A 25,961-nucleotide genomic window follows, 5' to 3' on the forward strand; every position below is an offset into this window, starting at 1 on the left:
AGGTTAGTGCAGCTGCAGTGTTCACTTGTATATTCCAGTGACAGTTATACACTTGTACTATTTGCAGGCAGCCAGTCACACCGCCAGCGCCGCCACTCTCTGCCAGCGCTGTTCATTCATTCTGTCAGTGACCTTGTGCCGTGCCCAGTGCCCACTGCTCGCTCGCTCACTGGCATATGAGCATCTCATTACAAAGTGTGACATCCTTGTGTGCCCACTGCATCCTTCAGTGACCTAGTTGTATATCCAGTGCCCACTGCTGTGCCCACTGCATCCTTCAGTGACCTTGTACTGTGGCCACTGCATCCTTCAGTGACCTAGTTGTATATCCAGTGCCCACTGCTGTGCCCACTGCATCCTTCAGTGACCTTGTACTGTGCCCACTGCATCCTTCAGTGACCTAGTTGTATATCCAGTGCCCACTGCTGTGCCCACTGCATTCTTCAGTGACCTTGTACTGTGGTCACTGCATCCTTCAGTGACCTTGTACTGTGGCCACTGCATCCTTCAGTGACCTTGTACTGTGCCCACTGCATCCTTCAGTGACCTAGTTGTATATCCAGTGCCCACTGCTGTGCCCACTGCATCCTTCAGTGACCTTGTACTGTGGCCACTGCATCCTTCAGTGACCTTGTACTGTGCCCACTGCATCCTTCAGTGACCTTGTACTGTGGCCACTGCATCCTTCAGTGACCTTGTACTGTGCCCACTGCATCCTTCAGTGACCTTGTACTGTGGCCACTGCATCCTTCAGTGACCTAGTTGTATATCCAGTGCCCACTGCATCCTTCAGTGACCTTGTACTGTGGCCACTGCATCCTTCAGTGACCTAGTTGTATATCCAGTGCCCACTGCTGTGCCCACTGCATCCTTCAGTGACCTTGTACTGTGCCCACTGCATCCTTCAGTGACCTTGTACTGTGCCCACTGCATCCTTTAGTGACCTAGTTGTATATCCAGTGCCCACTGCATCCTTCAGTGACCTTGTACTGTGGCCACTGCATCCTTCAGTGACCTAGTTGTATATCCAGTGCCCACTGCTGTGCCCACTGCATCCTTCAGTGACCTTGTACTGTGCCCACTGCATCCTTCAGTGACCTTGTACTGTGCCCACTGCATCCTTCAGTGACCTAGTTGTATATCCAGTGCCCACTGCTGTGCCCACTGCATCCTTCAGTGACCTTGTACTGTGGCCACTGCATCCTTCAGTGACCTTGTGCTGTGCCCACTGCATCCTTCAGTGACCTTGTACTGTGCCCACTGCATCCAGTGATTCATTACTAGCAACATGTCTGGCAGGGTTTCGCGGGGTGAGAGGAAAGGGAGTTCAATTGCCTCAGCCACTTCTGGGACTGCTCCACGTCCAGGGAGAGGACGCCCAGCTGTACGTGGTCGTGATGCAGCAGAAAAGGGGGCAGCAAAGCCTGGGCCGAGTCAGCGGACGCCATTGTCCAAATATTTTAAAGTTTCTGGTCCCCGTGTGGTGGTTGAGCAAATGGAACCTGACGTATTCATGGACATCATGACTTCCTCCCAGACCTCTACTGTGAGCACCACTCCAAGCAGTAGCAGCAGCAGCCAACATCCCACGCTTGTTGTGACATCCACCCCAGCACCCACTGGTCAGCAGCCCTCCCAGGATGACAGCGTTCTGTCCCTCAGTCCGGCATCTGGGAACCTGCTGATGCAAGAAGCACAGGACTTACTGGGGACTGATGTGGCAGAGATTGAGATCGGGCCACAATCACAAGCGTTGTTGAGTTCTGGTGATGAAGAAGAGGGGTCTGTGTCTGGGGATGTAGGGACAGAAGAGGAGGCGGGGGAGTCAGAGGAAGAGCTGGATTATGATGATGCTGCTGATGATGACGTTGTGGACCCTAACTATGTGCAGCCTGCTGAGTCCGTGGAAGAATGGTCAGAGCAGGATGACGAGTCACCTCGGCCTAGGCAAGGATATCGCCATATGTCAGGCAGGGGCAGGGGCATCGGCAGCAGTGGGCGTGGAGGAAGTAGACAGGACACTGCTTCAGCCGGCACCACCACCATGCAACCCCCGGCAACTACTACCACACATTGCTCCGCTGCACCCTCTGCTAGTGGGGGCCGCAGTAAATTAAAGTCACCAGTGTGGGATTGCTTTGAGGAATGTACTGATGACAAAAGGTATGCAGTGTGCAGGTTATGCAGCAAAAGATTGAGCCGTGGGAAAAGTCTGAGCAAGATGGGTACCTCATCCCTCCAGGGCCACCTGAGAAGCCGCCACTGCCGCGAGTATGCGGACTTTAAGAGGAAGCAGGCACTGCTGGCAGGGGTTCCTGGGAGCAGAAGGCCCACCAGCGCAGCAGCATCCTCCCTCCCTCAGGGTCGTGAATCCCCCACAGCAGCAGCAGTAGTAGCACGCAAGCGCTCTTCCACCTCGGCTGCTCAGGACACAGACATTGAGGCTGGCAGCCAGTGTTCGTCTCTCTCCTCTGTCTCCCCTGCATCCCAGCGTCGTCAGACCCTGCTGAGCGACACCTTTCAGGGTCTGACCAAGCCTCTGCCTCCAAGCCACAGGCGGATCCGCAAACTAAATGGCTTGCTGGCCCGGGCCATGGCATCACAGCTGCTTCCCTACTCCCTGGTGCAGGAGGGGAGCGCCATGCGGACGCTGCTCCAATTTGGCATCCCCGAGTGGCAAGTCCCCAGTCGCCACTATTTCAGCAGGAGCGCGATCCCAGCACTCCACAAGTTTGCGGTGGAAAACGTGGCCCGTTCCCTGGACTACTCTGTGGGCAAGCGGGTCCACGTGACCATGGACTCGTGGAGTAGCAGATTTGGGACAGGTCGCTACCTGTCCTTTACGGCCCACTGGGTGACACTGATGGAAGGGAGGGAGGACAAGAGCGCATCAGCCCAGCTAGTGGTGCCACCACGCGGGATCAGGGGGGATGCAGAAGGGTCCTGTCACGACACTCCCTCAGCACCCGGAAAGCAAGCCTGCCTCGGCAGCAGCAGCGCCAAGCCTCGGCACTGCCAAGCCCTTTTAAAATTGGTGACCCTGGGGAAGGAGAGGCTTACGGCCACCAACGTCAGGAAGCAGGAGCGGAGGTGGCTGACCCCCAGAGGCCTGGAAGTGGGGTATGTGGCAGCCGATAACGGGGCCAACCTGGTGGCAGCAGTGCAGCAGGGAAACCTCCAGCACATCCCCTGCTTGGCCCACGTGCTCAATCTTGTGGTGCAGCGCTTCTTGCGCACCTACCAGGGGATGAGCGAGCTGCTGCAGGATGCCCGGGCGGTGGTACGCTTTTTCCGCCTGTCAGCCACTGCCTCTGCACTCTTGTCCACCTTACAGCAGCAGTATGGAAGGCCACAACACCGGCTGATCATCGACATGCCAGTTCGCTGGAATTCGACTCTGGCCATGTTGGAGCGGCTGTGTCAGCACAGGCTGGCTCTTAGGGCCTACATGCTAGACCCAAGTGTCCCCAGCAACCAGCAAGTCCCCATGATTACTGCCACTCAGTGGACACTGATGCAGCAAGTATGCCTGGTGCTGAGTCCCTTCCTGGAGGCAACCAAGATGGTCAGTGAGGAGCGGGCCTCTGTGTGCCAGTGGGTGCCCTTGGTTTGTCTACTGGAGCAGGCAATGGACAATTTAATTGAGCGTGGGGATGAAGCCCTGAGGCAGTTGGAAGAACAGGAGCAGATGGCAGCACAGTCCAGCTCAGAGGAGGGCTCACAGCAGGTAGTGGAAGAGTTGGAGGTCCCTAACCTGAATGAGGAGGAGGAGGAGGAGCAGAGTGCAGCAGGCGTTGTACGTGGATGGCGGTTTGAGGAGGACAACGACATGGCACAGGAAGAGGACAGGCATGCGTTATGGGACAATGGCGAGGACGAGGAAGATCTTGCTGGCAGGGCCCACTTGTTTCCCATGGCTGTGCACATGTTGCGCTGCCTTCGCAGGGACCCCCGGGTGATCCAGAAGCGTTCAAGGGAGGACATCTGGATTACCTTGATGCTTGATCCCCGTCTAAAGGGGAAGCTGGGAGACTTAATGACGCCATCCACCACCGAGCAACGCACAAGGGAGTTGAAGGAGGCCCTTGTGCGCAGACTACTGGAAGCATTCCCCCAGCCTTCCACCCCCACTGTAACTGCTCTGCCAAGCCAGCAAGAGGTGCCTGCCATTGCCACTAGCAGCACAACAACAACCACCAGCAGCAGCAGCAGCAACTGGCGCCCCGGAGACCTGAAGAGCCTAAGCAAGAGCCTGTATGCAGTGCAGCAGCCCAGAACAGAGGTGCCCGCCACAGCATCCACCACCAACCAGCACAAGCAACGACTGACCACCATGGTGTCTGACTATATGGGGTCATCCAGCGGGCTCAATGACACCGACAGCCCCGTGGACCCCTTGGAGTACTGGGTCAAGAGACTGGACATCTGGAGCGAGCTTTCCCAGTACGCCCTGGAACTCCTATCCTGCCCTCCTTCCAGTGTCCTCTCAGAGAGATGCTTTAGTGCGGCCGGTGGCGTGGTCACAGAGAAGCGCTCTCGGCTCTCCCACGCCTCTGTGGACAAACTCACCTTCCTGAAAATCAACCAGGCTTGGGTGGAAGGTGAGTTCCTGGCCCCTATTGTCGGACACAGGGGGACATGAAGTGGCTGCTGCATGTGCTGTTGTTAACTATGCCTGCCTTTATAAAGACATTTACTACCTGCCTAGTGCCTACCTTGGTTAATTTTTTGGTGTTATGGTACTACTACCAGTAAGTTGCCATGGTCCTCCTTCTGAGCTGCTGAACTGACCGCCCGCTTTGTCCTCCTGACTCAGTCGCTACTACACTCTGTGTTGACACTGCCCGGGTCGCCGGGTGCATTTAATTTTTTGGCCAGCACTATGACGCTGTGCTACTACTACTGTGCTGCTGCTGCTGAACTGACCGCCCGCTTTGTCCTCCTGACTCAGTCGCTACTACACTCTGCATTCACACTTCCCGGGTCGCCGGGTGCATTTAATTTTTTGGCCAGCACTATGACGCTGTGCTACTACTACTGTGCTGCTGCTGCTGAACTGACCGCCCGCTTTGTCCTCCTGACTCAGTCGCTACTACACTCTGCGTTCACACTGCCCGGGTCGCCGGGTGCATTTAATTTTTTGGCCAGCACTATGACGCTGTGCTACTACTACTGTGCTGCTGCTGCTGAACTGACCGCCCGCTTTGTCCTCCTGACTCAGTCGCTACTACACTCTGCGTTCACACTGCCCGGGTCGCCGGGTGCATTTAATTTTTTGGCCAGCACTATGACGCTGTGCTACTACTACTGTGCTGCTGCTGCTGAACTGACCGCCCGCTTTGTCCTCCTGACTCAGTCGCTACTACACTCTGCGTTCACACTGCCCGGGTCGCCGGGTGCATTTAATTTTTTGGCCAGCACTATGACGCTGTGCTGCTACTACTACCACCAGTATGTTGCCGTGGTCCTTCTGTGCTGCTGAACTGACCGCCCGCATAGTCCTTCTCCTGACTCAGTCGCTACCACCACTGCACTCTGCGTTCACACTGCCCGTGTCCACTGACAACTCTGCTGCGATGTCATTGCTAATTGCTGCAAAAAAAATAAATAAAAAATTACAAAAACCTCTCTGGAGCCTTTTTGCCGTCAGCCACTCATCCTCCTCCAGCGGTACCTTCGCCGCCAAGTGCCATTGGAACTCGCCTTCACCTCTTTGACTGCTTAACGCGTATATCCCTTTTTAAAAACACTTATTACCAATTAATAGCCCCATTTAAAGTGTTGATTTCACTTTAAAATCCATTTTCTCGAGAAAAATTTTTTTGGGGGGAATTTTTTATGTTGAAGTTATGTTGCCCCTTATCACCTCGATAATCCATGCTATTTGGGGGACTGTAGCATGTATGGGGGCTTTGTTATTAACGTTAAAAGAAAATCCGCCTCCGGGCGTGAATCCGCGCGTGATTACGCCATTCACGGGAAAAAATCCGCGTGGTTGCGTGGACGCGGACGAAAATCCGCATGCGGCGGGGCCGAATGCGGATTTTTTTTTGCAACCACGCGGATTTCCGAATTCTTGGATAAGGCACATCCGAGCATCTCTGCTGTCACTGACAGCCCCTTGCTTGGCTGTTGTGCCATGTAGTTTAAATACTGTATATGACATGGGCACATTTGGGCTCGTCCCTAGAGCTCCAGATCTAGTCCAGAACGGTGTCAGCCTATATGGATCTAAGTCCAACATGGCGCTACAGCGCATGAACTGGTGCCGGTCTCACCTGTTGTTGCCAAGTTGCCGCATCGTTCTAGTGCAAGGAGGCCCCCCGTGGCAGCACTCACTGACCACCCACAGAAGTTTGATAATCGGTAACATGGATTGGGAATTATTTGGTTGATCCACAATGTCGGTCTTAAAGTGTACCAGAGAGGAGTTAATCTAAAGATATGCTACTTACCCGGGGCTTCCTCCAGCCCCATAAGCATGTGTGAGTCTCTCGCCGTCCTCCCGCAGTCCTCCGCTTATCCGCAATAACTCGGTAAACTGTCTCAGTCGGTACGGCTAAGCCAGTTACCTGGGGTTGATTTGCAGATGAACGGAGGACCGCAAAAGGAGGGTGAGGGACGCATCTGTGCTTATGGGGCTGGAGGAAGCCCTGGGTAAGTAGCATATCTTTAGTTTATCTCATCTCTGATTCTTTTTAAGTCTATTGTAAAATAATTGTTCTCTTTAAATACTGTATGGCCAGCTTAACACACTAAAGAGGTAAGACAACGACATATAGTAAAATGTAACATGTTATTCAGGATACCCAATTTTATGTTAAATATTCTGGTTTCAGTATCTGAAGCACTTCCTATAAGTATGTATTGCTTTCTATTGATATGTAACCCCACTCTCCTGGTGATGCTTAGCCTAGGCTATGACGCCACAGTATTCTGCCCCAAAGGACTCTGGGAGACCAGGTATTGTTTCTGCTGTGTTACGGCCCCCACAGACAAGGTATCTGGTGATCACTTCTAGCAGCATATACAAAAGTCTGGACACAAAGATGAAGTGAAACTGTGCTTTTAATGAACTGTGCTATATAAATATAAGTGACAGTCATCTCTCCCACAAACACACAGCAGACTAGCAAACTATATACAAAATATAAAATATCACAATACTCATATAATCGAGGTACAGGATCAGGTAACAGGAGCAATGTCAGGAAGCAAGCTAAGGTCATACACGGGCAGATCAGGATAAACGCATACAGAGCAGACAGAATCAGGTAACAGGAGCAATGTCAGAGGGCAAGCTAAGGTCATACACGGGCAGATCAGGATAAACGCATACAGAGCAGACAGAATCAGGTAACAGGAGCAAAGTCAGGAAGCAAGCCAAGGTCATACACGAGAAGATCAGGATAAATGATTATAGAGCAGAGTATCGGGAGGTGCACCAGGCAACAGAAGCCAAGCTAACTGAAGATCTGGCAATGCTGCAAAGGGTGTGGTTGTCTTAAATAGGAGGTAATTGACTGCCAGGAGAAAACCTGTTGATCAGAACCATGTCCAAACTGAGATACACCATCTTGTGGTGAAACTGGAAACTGCAGGTACATTGTAGAGATTGCAGAGCCACCTGCTGGTGACTTGTGATAACACCAGCAGGTGAAGCAGTGTGCAACAGTGTTCGTGACATGCTCATTTATTAATAACAAATAAACATTCCGTAGAGCTGTACCTTGCCAGCAGTAAAGGTGTTGCCACTTGTGTGATGAATTTAAGAATGTAAATCAGAAAGATTTTACAATGGGCAAACATTGACTAGATAGTTTTCTAAAGTAATACTGTAAAAAAACAAGCACTTTTATTCATCAAGTTATATTCAGTAAAGTTCCTCTTAAACCCATTAGCAGCTTTAAAGGAATACTATAGGGGGGTCAGGGGAAAATTAGTTGAACTTACCCGGGGCTTCTAATGGTCCCCTGCAGACGTCCTGTGCCCGCACAGCCACTCACTGATGCTCCGGCCCCGCCTCCGGTTCACTTCTGGAATTTCCGACTTTAAAGTCTGAAAACCACTGCGCCTGCGTTGCCGTGTCCTCGCTCCCGCTGATGTCACCAGGAGTGTATAGCACAGGTACAGTATGGTCTGTGCCTGCGCAGTACGCTCCTGGTGACATCAGCGGGAGCGAGGACATGGCAACACAGGCGCAGTGGTTTTCAGACTTTAAAGTCGGACATTCCAAAAGTGAACCGGAGGCGGGGCCATAGCTTCGGTGAGTGGCTGGGCGGGCACAGGACGTCTGCGGGGGACCATTAGGAGCCCTGGGTAAGTTCAACTCATTTTCCCCGACCCCCTACAGTGTCCCTTTAAGCAAAATGTTTTGTTTGAAAGCTGCTGTGCATTCTTAATCTCTCCCTGCAAATCTCGTTTGGCTGCCTAGTGGACTGCAGGGAGCAGTTATAGTTACCTGCCCCGCCAAAGTCTTCTCTTCCTTCACCGGCGGCTCTGAACTTCACATCACATGACTCTTCACTCTCATCACATGACATTGCTACAGCGCCACCCGGTGGTGGAAGAGGGGTGATAAAAGAGATACTCTTCCACCACCAATCTTTTATCACCGGGTGGCGCTGTAACACTAACATAGTTTCCTGGACAGTGTTGGGCCATCAAAATTCGCAATTACGCATCGTAATGCGAAATTTCTGAGAAAATTTAAATTAATTTCGTATGTAATAGTAGTATTTCAAAATTTCTCGTAATTTTTCACGTAATTTTTGAGAAATTTCGCATAATGTTTTGCCGACTTAATAGCAAAGCCCCCATACATGCTATTGCTACCAAAATTGCTACATGTGAAACAGAATAGTGGGTACAAGTCACAAAAATAATTTTTCAAAAAGACCTTGTAGTTTTTGAGAAACTCGATTTTAAATATGCAAAGGCAAATGGTATTTAAACTGTCATTTTTCAAAGTTTAAAAACCATTTTTTACTTGCATGTTTAAAATCAAATTTCTCAAAAACTATAATGTCTTTTTGCACAATTCTTTCTTTTTGCTTTTACCCACGATTCTCTTTAACATATGAAGCAATTTTGGTGTCAATAGCATGTAAGGGAACTTTGCTATTCACTGCTAAAGTCAGCAAGAAATTACGCAAAATTTTATGCAAAATTACGAATGACTACACGAAATCAATTAAATTTGCAGATCGTAATTCAGTATAAAGGTGGCCACACACCATACAATTTTTTAAATATCTGTTCAATTTAAGAATTGCAATCATTTTTCTGACTGATTGTAACATTTCAAAAATATGACCAATGTACCACACACCTATGTTCAATTTTTTTCTCAATTATAATAAAAATGATTGGAAACTGAGAAAATTGCTAGGGTGTGTATATTAATACATGAACAATCCAACACACACCATACAATCTTTAGTAAAAATTGAAGAGAAATATCGATTTAAATCGAAAAAAAAACGGGAAATCCGATTGGATTTTTCAGTTGAATGAAAAAAAAGCTTTCGATTTCTTCGAGAGATACGATCGTTTTTATCGACTTACTGTAAAATCGGATCATTTTATTGTATCGTGTGTGGCCACCTTAAGCGTAATTGCGAAGATGTACGCGAAATCGTAATTTGTTGATTACAATCATCACTATTCCTGGATCCTGATCACGTGTCATATCATGTGATCAGAACCAAGAGGACATGTCGGGATTACATTGCCACCACGGTGGAGGGAGAAGAAGCCGATCCAGGACAGGCAACTATAAAAGCTCCCTGTCGCCCACTCTCCATACCCTGCCAAGCTGGGGAAGTCACACTTCTCCAGCCGCAGGAAAAATGTGACCCTGCAGCCAAATAAAGTTTTGCTTTATTTGGCTGCTGAAGGGTTAAAGCACAACTTGTTTCAGAAGAAAACTATTTTCAAGTAAGACACTAGGTCCTGCGCAGAAGTAAATAGCTTAGTTTTTACAGCTACTTCCTGTTCACACGAAACCATCCAGATTACAGTTTTTTCCACTTGAACGTAGAACCTGCTTCTGTGGCTATAATTTCTTGTAACATCTAGACTGAGGCAATGTGCACAGCAGGATTGACAATGCCATGAATCCTCAGTCTCTTTGTGTCTAGCGTTAGTAGTACAATTGGAATCCCACCACCCAAAGCCCCGTGTATAAGCCAAGATCCACCTGGACATGGAGAGGATTAAGCGATTCCAGCTAGTAATTATATCCTGTGCTGGGGAAAAAAACATATTCAAATCCCTTACGGGCAACTTTTATTGGATCGGAATGTTCATAGCAGCATTATACAGCCAGTGGAGCAAATCTAGAACAGGCAACCACAGCTGTTTCCTTCGCACGCTACACACAGAGATATATAGACGACATCCTCGCGGCGGGGATGGAGTCACATTTCTGTCCTGGTGTATTTATGAGGATCGAGAGTGAGAGATCTAATTTTTAGATTAACATGGCATAATGGTGAGAGGAGGATCATGTTCTGGATGTCAAGCTGGCGATACAGGGAGAGGTCTCCATTCTGACTGATATACTAAAGAAATAGAAAGAAATCCTCTCTTTTTCACTCAGAAAGTTTCCCCCAAAAAGTATTTAGGGATTACCTTTTGTCACTTGTTGGGCAGAACTATGCACCGGAAGGCAGCGGACAAGGGGCTCAGGTAGTGAATTACAGGAAAAAGACCCGGCAAGTGATTATAACTTTATCTGAGAAGAAGATTGGCAGAATGTTTATTTTACACTGAATAGTCTGTTTGAGAACGTCAAAACAGATAAAGATAAAATATCACCAAAAAACAGCTAATAGATTGTTTTCCAGGTCCGAGGGCTGGAACCCACTAGAGCGATTTTATGAGCGTTTAGGGAGCGATTAAAACTGCTAGCGATTTCCCTAAATGCTCACCAAAAGTAATGGATGGGCAAAATTCCACTTGAGCCATTGCGATTATCAAATCACAAAACGCAGGACATGCAGCATTTTTGGCGTTTAGCATTAACGATTAGCGTTAGCGTTTCTGCAATGTAAAATATATAAACGCTGGCGTAATCGCTCATCAAAACCTGCACAGAGCGATTTTGCTAGCATTCTGAAGTTACTGCACACTGTAACAAAATTAAAATTAAATGAAAGGACCAATCAGAATTAAAACGCTAATCGCTAATCACTACACAACCGCTGGCAAATTGAATGAATACACTTTTTAAAATGGCTCCTGAAAAAGCTCATGAAATCGCTTGCAAACCGTTCATACAAAGCGATTGCGATTAGCGATAGCGTTTTGTAGCGAGTTCCAGACCTGATGCTGGGTTCGTTTTTTTAGGTGATTAGATGGTTCGATAGATATTTTCCGACATGTCCGATCTCCCTTTTTCGATTCTTTCGCCACTCTATTTCTGCTAGGAGTGAATGGAAAAAAGATTTTAAAAAACGAGCGGAAGATAAGAGAATTGACTGCAGAATAGAGTGTCAAAAACGAGAAACGCACGGCAGAAACGAACCGTGTATTCCCAGCATTAAGGTTCATACACACCTACCAACTATCTGACCAACTATCTGCCAAACTTGTCTGTTAAGCCCCATACAGCTTTTGTTGTTAAACAAGTTGAAACAACTAAAAAAAAAGTATTTTGCTGTTCAAACAGCTGATAAGACTGATAAGAAGGCAATCCAACTGTTGGATTGACTTCTTATCAGTATTATCAGCTTTTTGAACAATAGCAAAATACTTTTTTAGTTGTTTCAACTTGTTTCACAACAAAAGCTGTTTGCGCCAGTTTCCACTAGGAGCGATGCAATGCGGCTACATAGCCGCATCGCACCACGTATATGCTGAAACACATGCACGCCAGTGGAAGAGTTTCCACTGCGTGCATGTTGTGCGGTGTGGCGCGGAGCAGTCCGATAATCTGCGGCATGCTGCAGATTCTTGCACGGCAACATCAGCCTGCAGCTGCGTCCCATCTCCTCAATAACTTCCGATGCAGCCGGCGGTGGAAGTGATGCGATGCGGCTACGTAGCCACCCTAGCATTACTTTGCAAATGGAAACCCGCCCTTTGAAAATTGTGCTGCCTAACCGCATAAGACTGCTGTTGAGCGTGTGAATGGGGCTTAACAGACAAGTTTGGCAGATAGTTGGACAGATAGTTGGTAGGTGTGTATGAACCTTTAGATTGTTATGTATTTTTTAATTTTTTTTATTTGCTGAGCCTCTACATTGAATAATCTCTTTAACCACTTGAGGACTGCAGGGCTAAACCCCCCTAGTGACCAGGCCATTTTTAGTCAAATTGTCCACTGCAGCTTTAACCTATTCAGATTTCATCCAGTGATCATCACTGCGGGTGAGTATCACTGCCAGCGTTGTAATTCCTGTCTTTGTGAACATTTGTCAAACAAAAACCACGTTGTCACATGGGCACCAGCTGGCATTACACTACCATATTTATTAGCAGAGCTTGCAAAAAAAAGACATCAAGGTACAGTTGATTGTATCCAATCGCAATACATCACCATTCCATCCGGTAAAAGCACCCACAGAGACCTGTCCGGTCGACAATTGTTTCGCTGAAGTAGCCTCCTCGTAGACCGCTGCTCTCCACGGTGGGGATAAGGCTCAAACGCCGCAGATTGAGTGGGCGCTTAAAATACGTCATATGGTACACGCCCACTGCGTCCTCCTCAGTCAATGCCGAGCCCAAGACCCCCAGCATAGGCGCGCATCACTACGGAGTGCAGCCTCCCGCTGGTGGCAAACACGGTCACGTCACCACGCTCTGCGGCGCTCATAGAGCGTCGTAGCCATGGCAACTTACCAGCATCCTGGTTACGCCGCATCCACCCGGAAGGCAGTCACAGACTGCCCCCATTGGACGTAGCAATGTGTACCGTGCAGGGTGTATTACATGCAGGGCCGGCCTTTGACCGGAGCGATCGCTCAGGGCGCCGGCTTCCAGGGGGGCGCTCCTGCCGCCCTGGCTGCATATCTGTTATTTAACTGGCCGCTGCGCTGTGGGCACAGGCTGGGTCCGTTTCGCGTGTTAGCTCCGCCCCCTGGTGCCGCTGGGAGTGATAGGGGCGAAGACCAGGAAACTGCTGCTGCGGCTCTGCCTCTTGAAGTGCGAGCCAGTAATTTCGCCAATCCGTATGTGATTGGACGGAGCGTGGCTCAGCCTCAGACTACTCAGGACTGAGAAGTGTGCAGCACGCGCTGGCATATGGATCACCATAGCAACGAACCAGGGACAGCCAAGGGGGGCCCGGGCATGGCCGCATAAAGGACATCACAGAGCAAAGGGCACATTGTAAAGAGAATGCATGCTGGCACTGGCAGTTCAGCTAAAAAACTTTCGTAGTGGCCGGGCGCGGTATACTGTTGCTGACTGTGCCTGTGTGTGCTGCACTCCGAGTCTGCATGCATTAGAAGAACGTCACCAGACTTCTCACTGGGCAGACCAGAGTAGCAGCACAGAGAGATGTCCTGCAACACACAGTGTGATGCTGGCTGGGCTGAGTGCTGCTGCCCCGCCCCCCTCTCCGCACACATCCTCCTCTCACTGCACCGGAGACTATCGGACTATCTGCTGTGCACATCTCAGCAGAGATGACACAGGTAAATAAATCTCCACTGCATGGGAACACTGGCCACCTATACTAATAGGTGGGGGGAGGGAAGAAGCAGACTCGCCTGGCCACCTATACTAACAGGGGAGGGAAGAAAGCACACTGGCTACCTCTACTAACTTGGGGGCAGGGGAGCACACTGGCTAACTAATACTGGGGGGGGGGGGGGGGGTGCAGGGGGAGGGGACGCAAAGGTGCCTAATAATGTTTTCGGGGGGGGGGGGATCAAAATTTTGCTATGGGGCCCCATGATTTCTAGCTATGCCCCTGGCAGCACTTGTCACCCTGCCCTGTCCTCCTGTCCTGAGTAATGAGTCCTGGCCATCTTCTCCTCTCCTGCTCCCAGAATCTATACCAGCTACACTGGCACTGGGTCTGCAGATTGCAATACAAAACTGTCTGTATGACAGACAGACAGTAAGAAGAAGAGAAGACCCGCAAAAAAGTAAGGTTCCCCATCCCCAACCTCCCTACGCTAAAGGGGGAATATGCACTAGATACACTAAGGGGGGGCTGGGGGATCTGCTGCCTAAATACACTGAAAGGGGATCTGCAAGACTAGTAGCCTATATACACTAAGAAGGGATCTGCCTAGAATGAATGGGGGAGGGGCACCAAAATTTGGTTACGCTCAGGGCGCTGTGAAACCTAAGGCCGGCCCTGTCTACATGGGCAAAGGAGGACGAAATCTAGACCGCACAGAGCACACTGGCCAGGGGGAACCTTGAATGTAAAGACAACACGCATCACTTAAGAAAAAGATTCCATAACCAAGAGAAAGAGGGTAATCATATGGTTAATTATACTTTTCAGAAGGACAAGAGAGAGATATATACACCAGAGGGTGACACCCCAACAACAGACCAGGGCAAGGAGAAAAACCCACAAACCCCACTATATTAGATCCATGACTAATATTTTTGCAAAAAAAACGCTAAGTTCGTTTCTATCATTGAACCCTAATGGGCCCATCACATTTGTCTTTGAGATCCAGATTGATTCTCTTTCAGAAAGAAGTCTCTCTCTGTCCCCCCCTCTTCTAGGGGTCATCACAGAGAACAGGCCCACCATCTTCAACTTGGTGGGGTCACATTGATGAACCTTTTTGAAATGTTCCACAAGTCTAGGGACTCCACCTTTGCCCTTCCTAATAAACCTAACATGTTCTACTAATCGTTCCCTCATTGGGCGAGTAGTTTTACCTATGTAGAAGAAAAGACAGGGACATAGGAGGGCATACACCACAAACTCAGTTTTGCAGGTTATAAAGTCCTTAATTTGAAAATGTATATGCCCCAATCTCACATTTTTAGTTTTTTCAATATGATCACATGTGGGACAATGGCCACATGGATAACAGCCCTGCACTTTTTTTTGTACCTAAGCAGGATTTTATCTGTGGTTTAACAAACTCGCTCCTATTGACAAAAGATCCCAAAGTAGGGCCTCTTCTATCAGCTAGCGTTGGTGGATTTTGGACTCGAGGACCGAATCCACAGTCCTGCTGTAAAATATACCAATTTTTGGTTATAATTTCCTTAACCCTATCTGCCATTGGTGTAAAGTCAAAGGTCATAACAAACCTATCTTCTTTTGCAACCATCTTTTCCTCGAGAAGACTATTTCTATCCATAGATCTAGCCTTCTTCAAAGCTGTCTCAAGTTCCTGTGCATTGTATCCCCTCTCAATGAATCTGTTGGTCATATCATCTGCTTGAGACTCAAAATCTGGGTCCCTAGAATTATTCCTCCTCAATCTAAGATATTGACTATATGGAATTGCCGATTTTACATGGGAGGGATGATAACTCTCATAATGTAAAACTGAGTTTGTAGCTGTTGTCTTCCTATGTCCCCGAGATATCAATACACTATTGTGCACCTCTAGGGTGAGGTCAAGAAAATTGACCCTATTTCCAACCCATTCTACTTTGAACAACATGTTCCTGCCATTTTTGTCCAAATACTCCATAAAGGAAATGAAGCGGTCCCTGGTGGAACCCCAAATGACCAGCACATCGTCAACAAACCTGGACCATGCCCTCAGATCACATCTATAGGGATTGTTATCCCCATAGATGTATTTCTCCTCCCACTTAGCGCAAAAAATATTGGTGAACGTGGGGGCTACTGCCGTCCCCATTGCCATCCCTGATATTTGTTTGTACCAAACATCACCAAATCTGAATGCATTATGCCCCAAAACAAATCTTAGGCAGTCAGCCAGAAACTCGCTCTCAGGTTGTTTCACCAACTTGGTGGCCAGTAGCATTTCTTGGACCAACCGAACTCCCATCTCTTGCGGTATCCTGTTATACAGGTTCACCACATCAATGGTTGCAAGGCTGTCCCCTTCATGCCACTTAACCTGTTCAACCATTTTAAGGACATGTGTTGTATCCTTCAGATAAGATGGAACAAAGGACAGCCGAGGTCTAAGGGCATGGTCCAGGTATTTAGAGAGAGGCTCCGAAATGGAGCCCCTCCCGGAGACAATGGGCTGGCCCGGGGGATCCACAAGGGACTTATGGACTTTAGGTAGGAAGTAAATTACAGGCCTCCTTGGACACTCAGGGAGCAAATCATCCCCCAATTTTTGGTCCACTAAGCCTGCCATCACTCCCCCACGCAACAAATTCCTCAATTTTTTCTGAAAGATGGAGGTAGGGTCGGCAGGTATTTTGACATAGGTGGTAGTGTCTTCTAACTGTCTCATAGCTTCCCTAACATACTGTAATGTTGACAATATAACTATGTTCCCTCCCTTGTCGGCTTTCTTAACCGTCAAATCTGGACGGGACCTCAACCATTTCATGGCTTTCCATTCGCTGGGTGAGAGATTCCTCTCAACCTGTGCATAGAAAGCCCTTGATTCTCTCAAAACTTGTTTCTGAAATATATCTAACGCAGAACCCAACAAGGGAGGGAATGGATTGATTGATTTGCATGCTTTAAATTTAGGCTGTCTAAAACTGGCATCGATGGAGTCGCCCATAGGGCTATCATTTTCAGCAAGTAAAGACTGTAATTCACTAAGAGCAACACTGTCTTGAAAACTTGGTAAGAAACCTAATGGCCCTTTTGTTGACTGAGTTGGTACTGGGGGGTTGCCTCCAAACATTCTATAAAGATTGATCTTCCGAACATTCTTATAAAGATCTATTTCAAATCTGGTAAAGTCAAAGGCTGTAGTGGTGGCAAAGTTCAGGCCCTTTTGCATGGCCTTGATACAAGGGTCAGGTAATTCCACTCCCGATAAATTCAACACCTGTAATCGATTTTGCTCTGAAGTTTGCTCTAAGCAAATCCTTCCTGGGGCATCCCCTTCCAGGACACTTTCTTTGCACATGATTCCTCGTTTTCTTCTCCTCCCTCTCCTTGTTTTTTTCTTCCCAAAGGGGCTGTTTTAGGTTTTTTCCCTTATCTCTACCTCGGACTCCGATCCAGAGTCAGAAGTCCAGTACCCTTTTTTCTTAGGTCTACGTGGCTTTCTTCTTTTGAATGTATTTCTAGGTTTGGGCTCAGACCGTGACATTTGTGAACATTTGATCATTGAGTCCCAGTGCATGTCTGTACCGTCACTTCCCTGTCATAACAGTAACCAGAATTATCTCATGTTTGAACGCCCAAGAGACTAATGTGGAGTACCAAGGCTTTCAATTGGTTAAAGAGTTTCTAAGCCCTATTTTTCACATACTACTCAGTATACACATTGCTTTTAAATGCATACCTGAACTTCCTCTCTGCTCTAAAAGATACGCAACAACATTATAACCTTTAAAGAAAAAACATTTCTTTGTTACAGACGATACAAATCCTGCAATAAATCCGCATCGTGTCTACTTCCTACTTTCATGGAAGCAGACATAGGGTTAACATCCTGTGTTTACAAATTAGCTGCTCTGCCATAGCAGAAGAGATTCCGGAGCTGACACAGCTGAGAGATCAAATTACAGTGGTGATAAGTCACAGATGAGGGGGAAGTAAACAGGCTAAACTCTCTAAATACACACAGGGTGCATTTCTCTGTTTTCCTTCTGTTCTGTGCAAGAGTTCAGGTTCACTTTAAAAAAAGATTTTGCTGTACAGCTACATGTCATTTCTTCCCTATTCATGGAACTGACTGTATCATTAAATGCAGAGAGACCGGTCTTCTGCCATTCGTGGACACCCGTAGCTCTCTGCACTTACTGATACACACAGTCAGTATCCAAACTGTGGCTGCAGCGGTGGGTTAAGCCGTAGGATTGCGATCTGCTATCCTTGGTATATAAGGCCCAGTTTGTCTTTAACACAGAAAATATTATTTGCGTGTCACACAAACTCACAGGTATACAGATTGCATTAAACAAAACAAAGCCTATTCGATTATTTTCATCTTGCAGGGACATGTTATGCTACTTTTTTGTACATTTTTTTCTGGTATCTAAGCATGCTAGATGGTCTACATACCAATTGATCTGTTCTAGATACCAGCACAGAGTAATACTATGCCACAAGCAAATGAATCAGAGTAAGGGATGAATTAATGACAGTAAAAAATGAATAATTCACATTGGCTGGGTGCTGTCCGCGTCTGACTTGCAACTCCCCCCCCCCCCCCCGCCCCTCCAGGAAATCGCCTATGTGGACTACCAACACAGTCCGTATTTTATCACTACCCGTATTTATATGCTGCTTATATATTCACCAGTGCTCTATAATAGAATTCTGTTCATGGATGTCAGCGCTGCCATTAACACTATACGTCCACCATTGTTAGACAGCAAACTCCCCCTGACATCTGTATGAGGATAACTGGGGAAAATGCATCTCCAGGCTCCTTTTGTAAGGCAGGGAATACACTTGTTAGATTTGTGCACGTTTCGCCACGCACATAAAAATGTGTGTTATCACATTGGCCAATATAGGTAATGGCCCGCCCGGGAAACACACATCGTTTGCATTCGCTCGCATTCCGTGTTCGCATTTCCCCCCCGCAGCTTTCTGCTTTTTTCCGCATGATTCATGCCTTTGCAATTACGTATTCCGCCGCATCCCAAAAAATCCCAAAAGAACAGTGAATCACATGCAGGAAAATGCAAACACAGAACAATGGACTCCGGGGATCCTGCGGGGAAAAAGCACTGTCAACTGCACACAGTCTGATAGAGTTCTAAGGCAAAATATATGACCTAGAGACCTTTATTGTCTCTACCCTGCACCTCGGAGGAACCAACAATTAAGTGACACTGAAGCGGAAAAAAACATGATGTAATGAATTGGTTGTGTAATACTGATAATTAATACAACTTTAGTAGCAAAGAAAATAGTATTATATAATTCTTTTCAGGGATACAGCTTTTTTTATAACATTGCATCATTCTCTAATAATTGCAGTTTCCACAATACACTCAGCATTTTAAATGATTTCACAGAGCAGGCTAATGACCCTTTGAACTTTCCCCTGCAGAAAAAACATAAACAAAGAAACAATGAGCGATGGTTGAGATAAGAGCTTCAAAAGACAGTGCTGTCCACCATTTTATAAAGTCGCAGAGCTCACAGAAGCTCTTTTGCATAGATAACAAGTGAAGTTTCTTAACTCTTCCTGTACTGGAAACAATATGAGACTCATACCTGTGCTACTAATGTTATATTCCTTAGCTGTACTACACATGCAAATCATTATATCATAAGTTTATTTTCACTTCAGAATCCCTTTTATTGTTTGCAAGATGCCTTATAATTAATGTATTTGGATGACACTTCTATTTTCATAAAAATCTCTCTACCGCCTTCTGATTGTTTGTTCTAACGTCAATCAATAGGAAAATAGTCTGAAGAATGTGTACTAGCTGAAAATTTACTGTTTTCTCTTAAATTAGCCAATTGATGGCTTGATCATCCTAATTCAAAACTTCCTGTCTGTAATATACAAGCTCTAGTCTGCAGCAATGCTTAGCTATTAATATAAGGAATTACACCCAGTTTTTCTCTCCCTCCTGCCCCTTCCTCCCCCCCCCCCCTCCTTCCTTGTTGAGTTGTCAGTCACAGGCTGGGACCTGGAATGATTTGTCTGTGATCTGTCTACACAGAAGCAGCTTGCTAGCAAGAAAGGATTAAAGCATGCCAGCAAACTAGCCAAGTGCATCTGTAGGTAACTGTTGTTCCATAATAGCACCATCATTTGGCCAATCTGCTCTGCTCAAAAGCCTCTTAGTTCTGTTTACATTTGGTTCATATAATTACTAAACTAGTTTGCCTTAATATTATTACCTAAGTTAGGTAAAAAAATATCTGAAGCTCGCCATACATACATCAATTTTGATCACTCAAAATCGCCCCATCAGCCAGCCATGGTTCCTTCTTTGTGCCCCCACAGAAAAATTGAAGCTTGAGCCGCCACTGCATGTACTCCTCCCATGGAACAGAGAAGTTCTATTCGCATGGCAGAGTTTTTATTACATGAAGGCTGAGAATCACAAGGGTTCCCCAACAGTCCCGCATACTGGCTCCACTTTCAGGGATGGAAACACATTTTAGTGAATAAGTTGGGGGTTCCAACTTAATGGACAGAGAAGCTTATAAATAACCTCAGCAGTGGCTTAGCTTTCAGCACACTGGGACTTAGACAGTTTTTGTCATCCCCCACCCTGGACAAAATGGGCGTGGTCAGAATGTTTTCGTAGTCATGGGTGGAGTCAAATGCACAAATGCTGTATATGTATAGCCATGTGTGACCCCATTCAGATAGCCTGCTATGCCCCCCTTTAAATAGCCAAATGTGCCCCCCTGTTGATAGCCAGATGTGCCCCCTATAGATAGCCAGATGTGTCCCCTATAGATAGCCAGATGTGTCTCCTATAGATAGCAAGATGTGCCCTATATAGATAGCAAGTTGTGTCCCCTATAGATAGCCAGATGTGTCTCCTATAGATAGCAAGATGTGTCCCCTATAGATAGCCAGATGTGTCTCCTATAGATAGCAAGATGTGTCCCCTATAGATAGCAAGATGTGCCCCCTATAGATAGCAAGTTGTGCCCCCTATAGATAGCCAGATGTGTCTCCTATAGATAGGCAGATGAGCCCCCCATAAATCGCCAGATGTGGACCCCTTTTTCTGCTGCTGTTAATGCTATAGCACTCCTCTGCAGAGGAGGGGAAAGAAGCAGGGGCACTTCCGGCAGCCAATGAGACGCCTCTCACGGAAGTGGGGGTGCAGCAACCGTGCTGAGCGTCCTCACAGTGCTGTGCCCGGGGACAAATGCTCCCCCTTGCCCACCCATAGCTACGCCTCTGAATCTAAGCCATACTGTCCCCATAGCTCCCATCTACTGTCTGTAATAATAATAATCATCATCATAACATGTGTATAGCACTTTTCTGCAGTTGGATTTAAAGCGCTCAAGGGCTGCAGCCACTAAGGGTGCGCTCAAGTGGCCACCCTGCAGTGTTAGAAAAATCTTGCCCAAGGACTTCTTACTGAATAGGCCAGGAATTGAACGCTGGTTTCCCATTTCAAAGATAGAGCCCTTAAAGGGACTCCGAGCTCACCCAAAAAAAGAAAGTTGTGCTCACCAGGGGCTTTCTCCAGCCCAGTGCTGGTCGGGAGGTCCCACGCCGGCGTCCTGGCTCCTCTCCTTCTCCCCGCTCCGGAATGGCTGACAGGCCGCAGCCCGGGCGACACTCGGCAGAGTGTCGGGCTGCTCCTTCCGCGTATGACGCGGCTGACGTCACACGCCGGCCGCCTCGCGTCATCACGGCGCCCGGCGTGAAAGTACTGCGCATGCGCGATTAAAGCGCGCATGTGCCGTACTGCCACGCCGGCCGCCGTGATGACGCGAGGCGGCCAGCGTGTGACGTCAGCCGCGTCATACGCGGAAGGAGCAGCCCGACACTCTCCCGAGTGTCGCCCGGGCTGTGGCCTGTCAGCCATTCCGGAGCGGGGAGAAGGAGAGGAGCCAGGACGCCGGCGTGGGACCTCCCGACCAGCACTGGGCTGGAGAAAGCCCCTGGTGAGCACAACTTCCTTTTTTTGGGTGAGCTCTAAATCACTTTAATCAGGACACTATCCAGCCACCCTCTAATAATGATATCTGATACATACTCAGATATGTTTATGAAACAATGGACAAGCAAATCTAACAGTCATAAGAAGGGTAACAATATACCATACTGTATATACGTGTGAATAGGCACATCTGCAAATAATGAACCACTCCCGAATTTTGTCCTTAAAAACAGCACAAAATGTGTGATGCGGAAAAAGTCGATCCTCCAATGGTATTTATAAGCTGATGATACCTTTAAACACCAAAACTAACTTCACTAAGGCCTGAGGCCCACTAGAGCTATTTCAGCAGTTTTTTGGAATTGTCAGCAATTCAAAAGCCCTAGGTTAATGAAAGTCAATGGAGTTGATCCCACAGTAGCGATTGCAATTTCCTGAAATCGCAATCAGGGTGCCTGCAGCATTTTTGTCGTGATTGCGCTCCAATACATGGTATAGGATTGCTGCAAAATCGTTTTTACATCACTGCAAGGCAATTCTGTATCACTTTTACTGTAAAGAACCACACTAAAAAAAACGAAATAGCAAAAAAGAAATTGAGAGCCTACAATAGTGTAGTATGTCAAAGTGATGAGGGTATGGGTTCTTTGTTAAATAATACTCACAAAGGTAGGTTACCAAACAAGTAACCACTGTATAGGCAGGTGGGGGACAAGACCTGACCCCACTCAGGTTAAAGGATACCACAACTGAAATGTGACAAAATGAGATAGACATGTGTATGTACAATGCCTAGCACACAGATAACTATGCTGTGTTCCTTTTTTTCTTTCTCTGCCTGAAAGAGTTAAATATCAGGTATGTAAGTGGCTGACTCAGTCCTGACTCAGACAGGAAGTGACTACAGTGTGACCCTCACTGATAAGAAATTCCCCTTTGTTACCTCTTTCTTGCTCTCAGAAGCCATTTTCTGCTAGGAAAGTGTTTTATAGTTGGAATTTCTTATCAGTGAGGGTCACACTGTAGTCACTTCCTGTCTGAGTCAGGACTGAGTCAGCCACTTGAATACCTTATATTTAACTCTTTCAGCCAGAGAAAGAAAAAAAGGAACACAGCATAGTTATTTGTGTGCTAGGCACTGTACATACACATGTCTATCTCATTATGCAACATGTCAGTTGTGGTATCCTTTAAGAAGTCACTCTCTGGAAATCTGAAGAAAGGGGCAACACCCCTCCACCAAGGTTAAACAATATGAAAGAAATAGTAGTAACAGAGCCTCCAAGAAGATTAATATACATTGAAACCTTTTTAAAATGAGAGGTAGTGGTGGACTTAGTTACTTAGTTAGTTTTTTTTTATATACGCCAATGAGTGACGCATTTTGCAGGTATAACCCGCTTCTTCAGGAATAATCTTGTTTCAGTTACTCTGTGATTTTGCCTGATAAAGTGGGTTATACCTGTGAAACCCGTCACACATTAGAGTAAATAAAAGTGATTTTTATTTGAAATCAAATCGCGTTCTCTATAGGGAGGTAAGTCCACCACTTCTTCCCTTTTTAAACTGTTTTTAGTGTGTATTAATCGTCTTGTCGCCTCTGTTTCACACCTAAATCACAGTCACTGTACAAATCACTAGAATTCATTTTATCTCCAGAAATGGCTCTTGAAAACGCCGCAAAAATTGCTACAAAAACACTTTCAATTGTGATTCACAATTTCTATTGAGCTCTAAGTTCTGAATCTGGTCCCAGATTGCAAGATATTAGCAGATAGGGTTGATCAACGAGATGCATCTCATTGATCATAACGATTAGCAAACAACTGAATGAACATTTTATTGTTCTCTCCACGCTGTCAATGAACCCCACGCATGAATCAGAGATCAGTAAAATCATCACAATTACCACTGGCTAACCAGAAGACCAGGGGTCTCAAACTCAATTTACCTGGGGGGCCGCAGGAGGCAAAGTCAGGATGAGGCTGGGACGCATAAGGAATTTCACAATCGCGGCTCATCGCCACCTCTGCCCGCCCTGCTCACTCTTCCTTCACAGAGAGGGGCCGGGAGAGGCGGCGATCCGTGCGGTGATTGACGTCAGGAGGGGCAGAGCTGAAGCTGAAAGCTCTGCCCCTTCCAGGAAATGCCGGCGGATTGCCCCCTGGGCGATTTGGGGGCTCTGCAGCCCTTGTCTAGCGGCGGGGATGCGGCGGATTACTTGGGAGCACTGAAGCGAACTATAAGGAAGCTTTTGCCGGCGAGGGCCACAAAATATTGTATCGAGGGCCGCAAATGGCCCGTGGGCCGCGAGTTTGAGACCCCTGCAGTAGACAATGAAGAACTCACTTGTATCTGTCGTCTCGTACTGACTGTCCCTCTGCAATTCGAAGATCTCCACTTCCACCCGTGCGTTAGAGGCTCCCTGCGTGTGGCTGTTGATGTGTTCTCGAGCAAGAGCGAGTGCCAGCCTCTCGCCACGACCACAGACGGTCTGGTCGTCGAGGATTGCGGCTGTGGAAGCAAAAGACTAGTTAGAGATTTAAAGTCATAAAATGAAATTTCCAATCACCCACTTTGATTTTTATATAGTTTACATCCTGATCCTGAAATCAAAACGTGGAGCGTACAATACATATGTTATGTAACTAGAACAAAAATGTATCTACTTGTGTATGTGTTTTTTTTCCTGGGATAGTATGGCTGCTTTCATGCTAAATGCATCACAAAATGCAGTAAAAAGTCAATGTCGATAAAAGGTTCACTTGTTTCATGTGATCACCACATTTTCGTAATAAAGTGTCGAGATCCATATTTATAAAGGTGCAATCAGCTGATCGGCAGTTTATAAATAGCCCTTGCCACCTTGAAAGTAGAGAATGTTATGTACTTCTTTGGAGGAAAGTGGCAACCAGTATATTTGTTTCAAACATCTTTCGCCCACTGGCAGTCTTTGGCTACAAAATGACATTGCCATTTTGTGGCAAATTCCTGTTTATTATAATTTAGGGACTCGCAATCTAATCCCTACCATAGTCATATGTCTGTCTATGTATTGTATGTTTCGTAGTCTAGGGCCAATGTAAGGGGAAGCCAATAAACATATCTGTATATTTTTGGGGTGTGGGAGGAAACGCAGTTACAGGGAGAACATACAATTTCCATGCAGTTAGTGCCATGGCTGGGATATGAACCAGGGACCCAGCGCTGCAAGGCAAGAGTGCTAACCGCTAAACCACTAGCTACCCTCCTTCCCACTCAAACCACTATTCAATTAAATGAAACTTTGGATTGCAACTTTAGGATGATTAGAGTAGGCAATTGCCTACTATTTATAGATATGGAGAACTTAAAGGATACCTGAAGTGACATGTGACATGATGAGATAGACATGTGCATGTACAGTGCCTAGCACACAAATAGCTATGCTGTGTTCCTTTTTCCTTTCTTTGTCTGAAAGAGTTAAATATCAGGTAAGTAAGTGGCTGACTCAGTCCTGACAGAAAGTGACTACAGTGTGACCCTCACTGATAAGAAATTCCAACTATAAAACACTTTCCTAGCAGAAAATGGCTTCTGAGAGCAAGAAAGAGATAAAAAGGGGAATTTCTTATCAGTGAGGGTCACACCGTAGTCACTTCCTGTCTGAGTCAGGACTGAGTCAGACACTTACATACCTGATATTTAACTCTTTCAGGCAGAGAAAAAAAAAAGGAACACAGCATAGTTATTTGTGTGCTAGGCACTGTACATACACATGTCTATCTCATCATGTCACATGTCACTTTGAGTATCCTTTAAAAGAGCTGTTCTTTTTTAAAATTGCAGACAAAAACTGTTTACCTGTAATTAGTAGATATAGTCAATTCAATTCTTGCAGATAAATTTAAGGCAAATATTGTGCGGCTTGGAATTGAGCAAGTCAAATGCATCTCCTGGCGTCATTTGATTTGCCCACATTCAAGCTGTATACAATTTGCATCAGGGCTCAAACCAACTAGCAGCCTTTTCTAAGCACTAGTGATTGGAAAAAGCTCTTGCTAATGCAATGCTATGGGGGATTTTTATAAAATCGCATCGCTCAAGTGGGATCACACCCCATAGCAGTACATTAGCAAGAGCTTTTCAAATCACAAAGCGCTCAGAAAAGCGCTCCTAGTGGATTCCTGGACTCACTGCATTTGGTACTCAGATCTCCATTTAACTGGAGCCTTAAAGAGACTCCATAACAAAAATTGCATCCTGTTTTTTATCATCCTACATGTTCCAAAAGCTATTCTAATGTGTTCTGGCTAACTGCAGCACTTTCTACT

The 25,961-nt window shown here is 46.7% G+C and overlaps 1 protein-coding gene across 7 annotated transcripts in view; it reads right to left on the minus strand.

The window, feature by feature from the left end:
• Positions 1 to 25,961, minus strand: part of GRIK5 (glutamate ionotropic receptor kainate type subunit 5) — a 793,047-nt gene that overhangs the window by 320,789 nt on the left and 446,297 nt on the right. For all 7 annotated transcript variants that reach the window (XM_068241459.1, XM_068241463.1, XM_068241457.1 and 4 more), the window contains one exon: positions 23,998 to 24,162. In XM_068241459.1, coding sequence (XP_068097560.1) covers positions 23,998 to 24,162 — 165 coding nt within the window. The remainder of the gene's footprint in view (positions 1 to 23,997; positions 24,163 to 25,961) is intronic.

Source organism: Hyperolius riggenbachi, chromosome 6 (genome assembly GCF_040937935.1).
Source record: "Hyperolius riggenbachi isolate aHypRig1 chromosome 6, aHypRig1.pri, whole genome shotgun sequence".
Lineage (NCBI taxonomy): Eukaryota > Metazoa > Chordata > Amphibia > Anura > Hyperoliidae > Hyperolius > Hyperolius riggenbachi.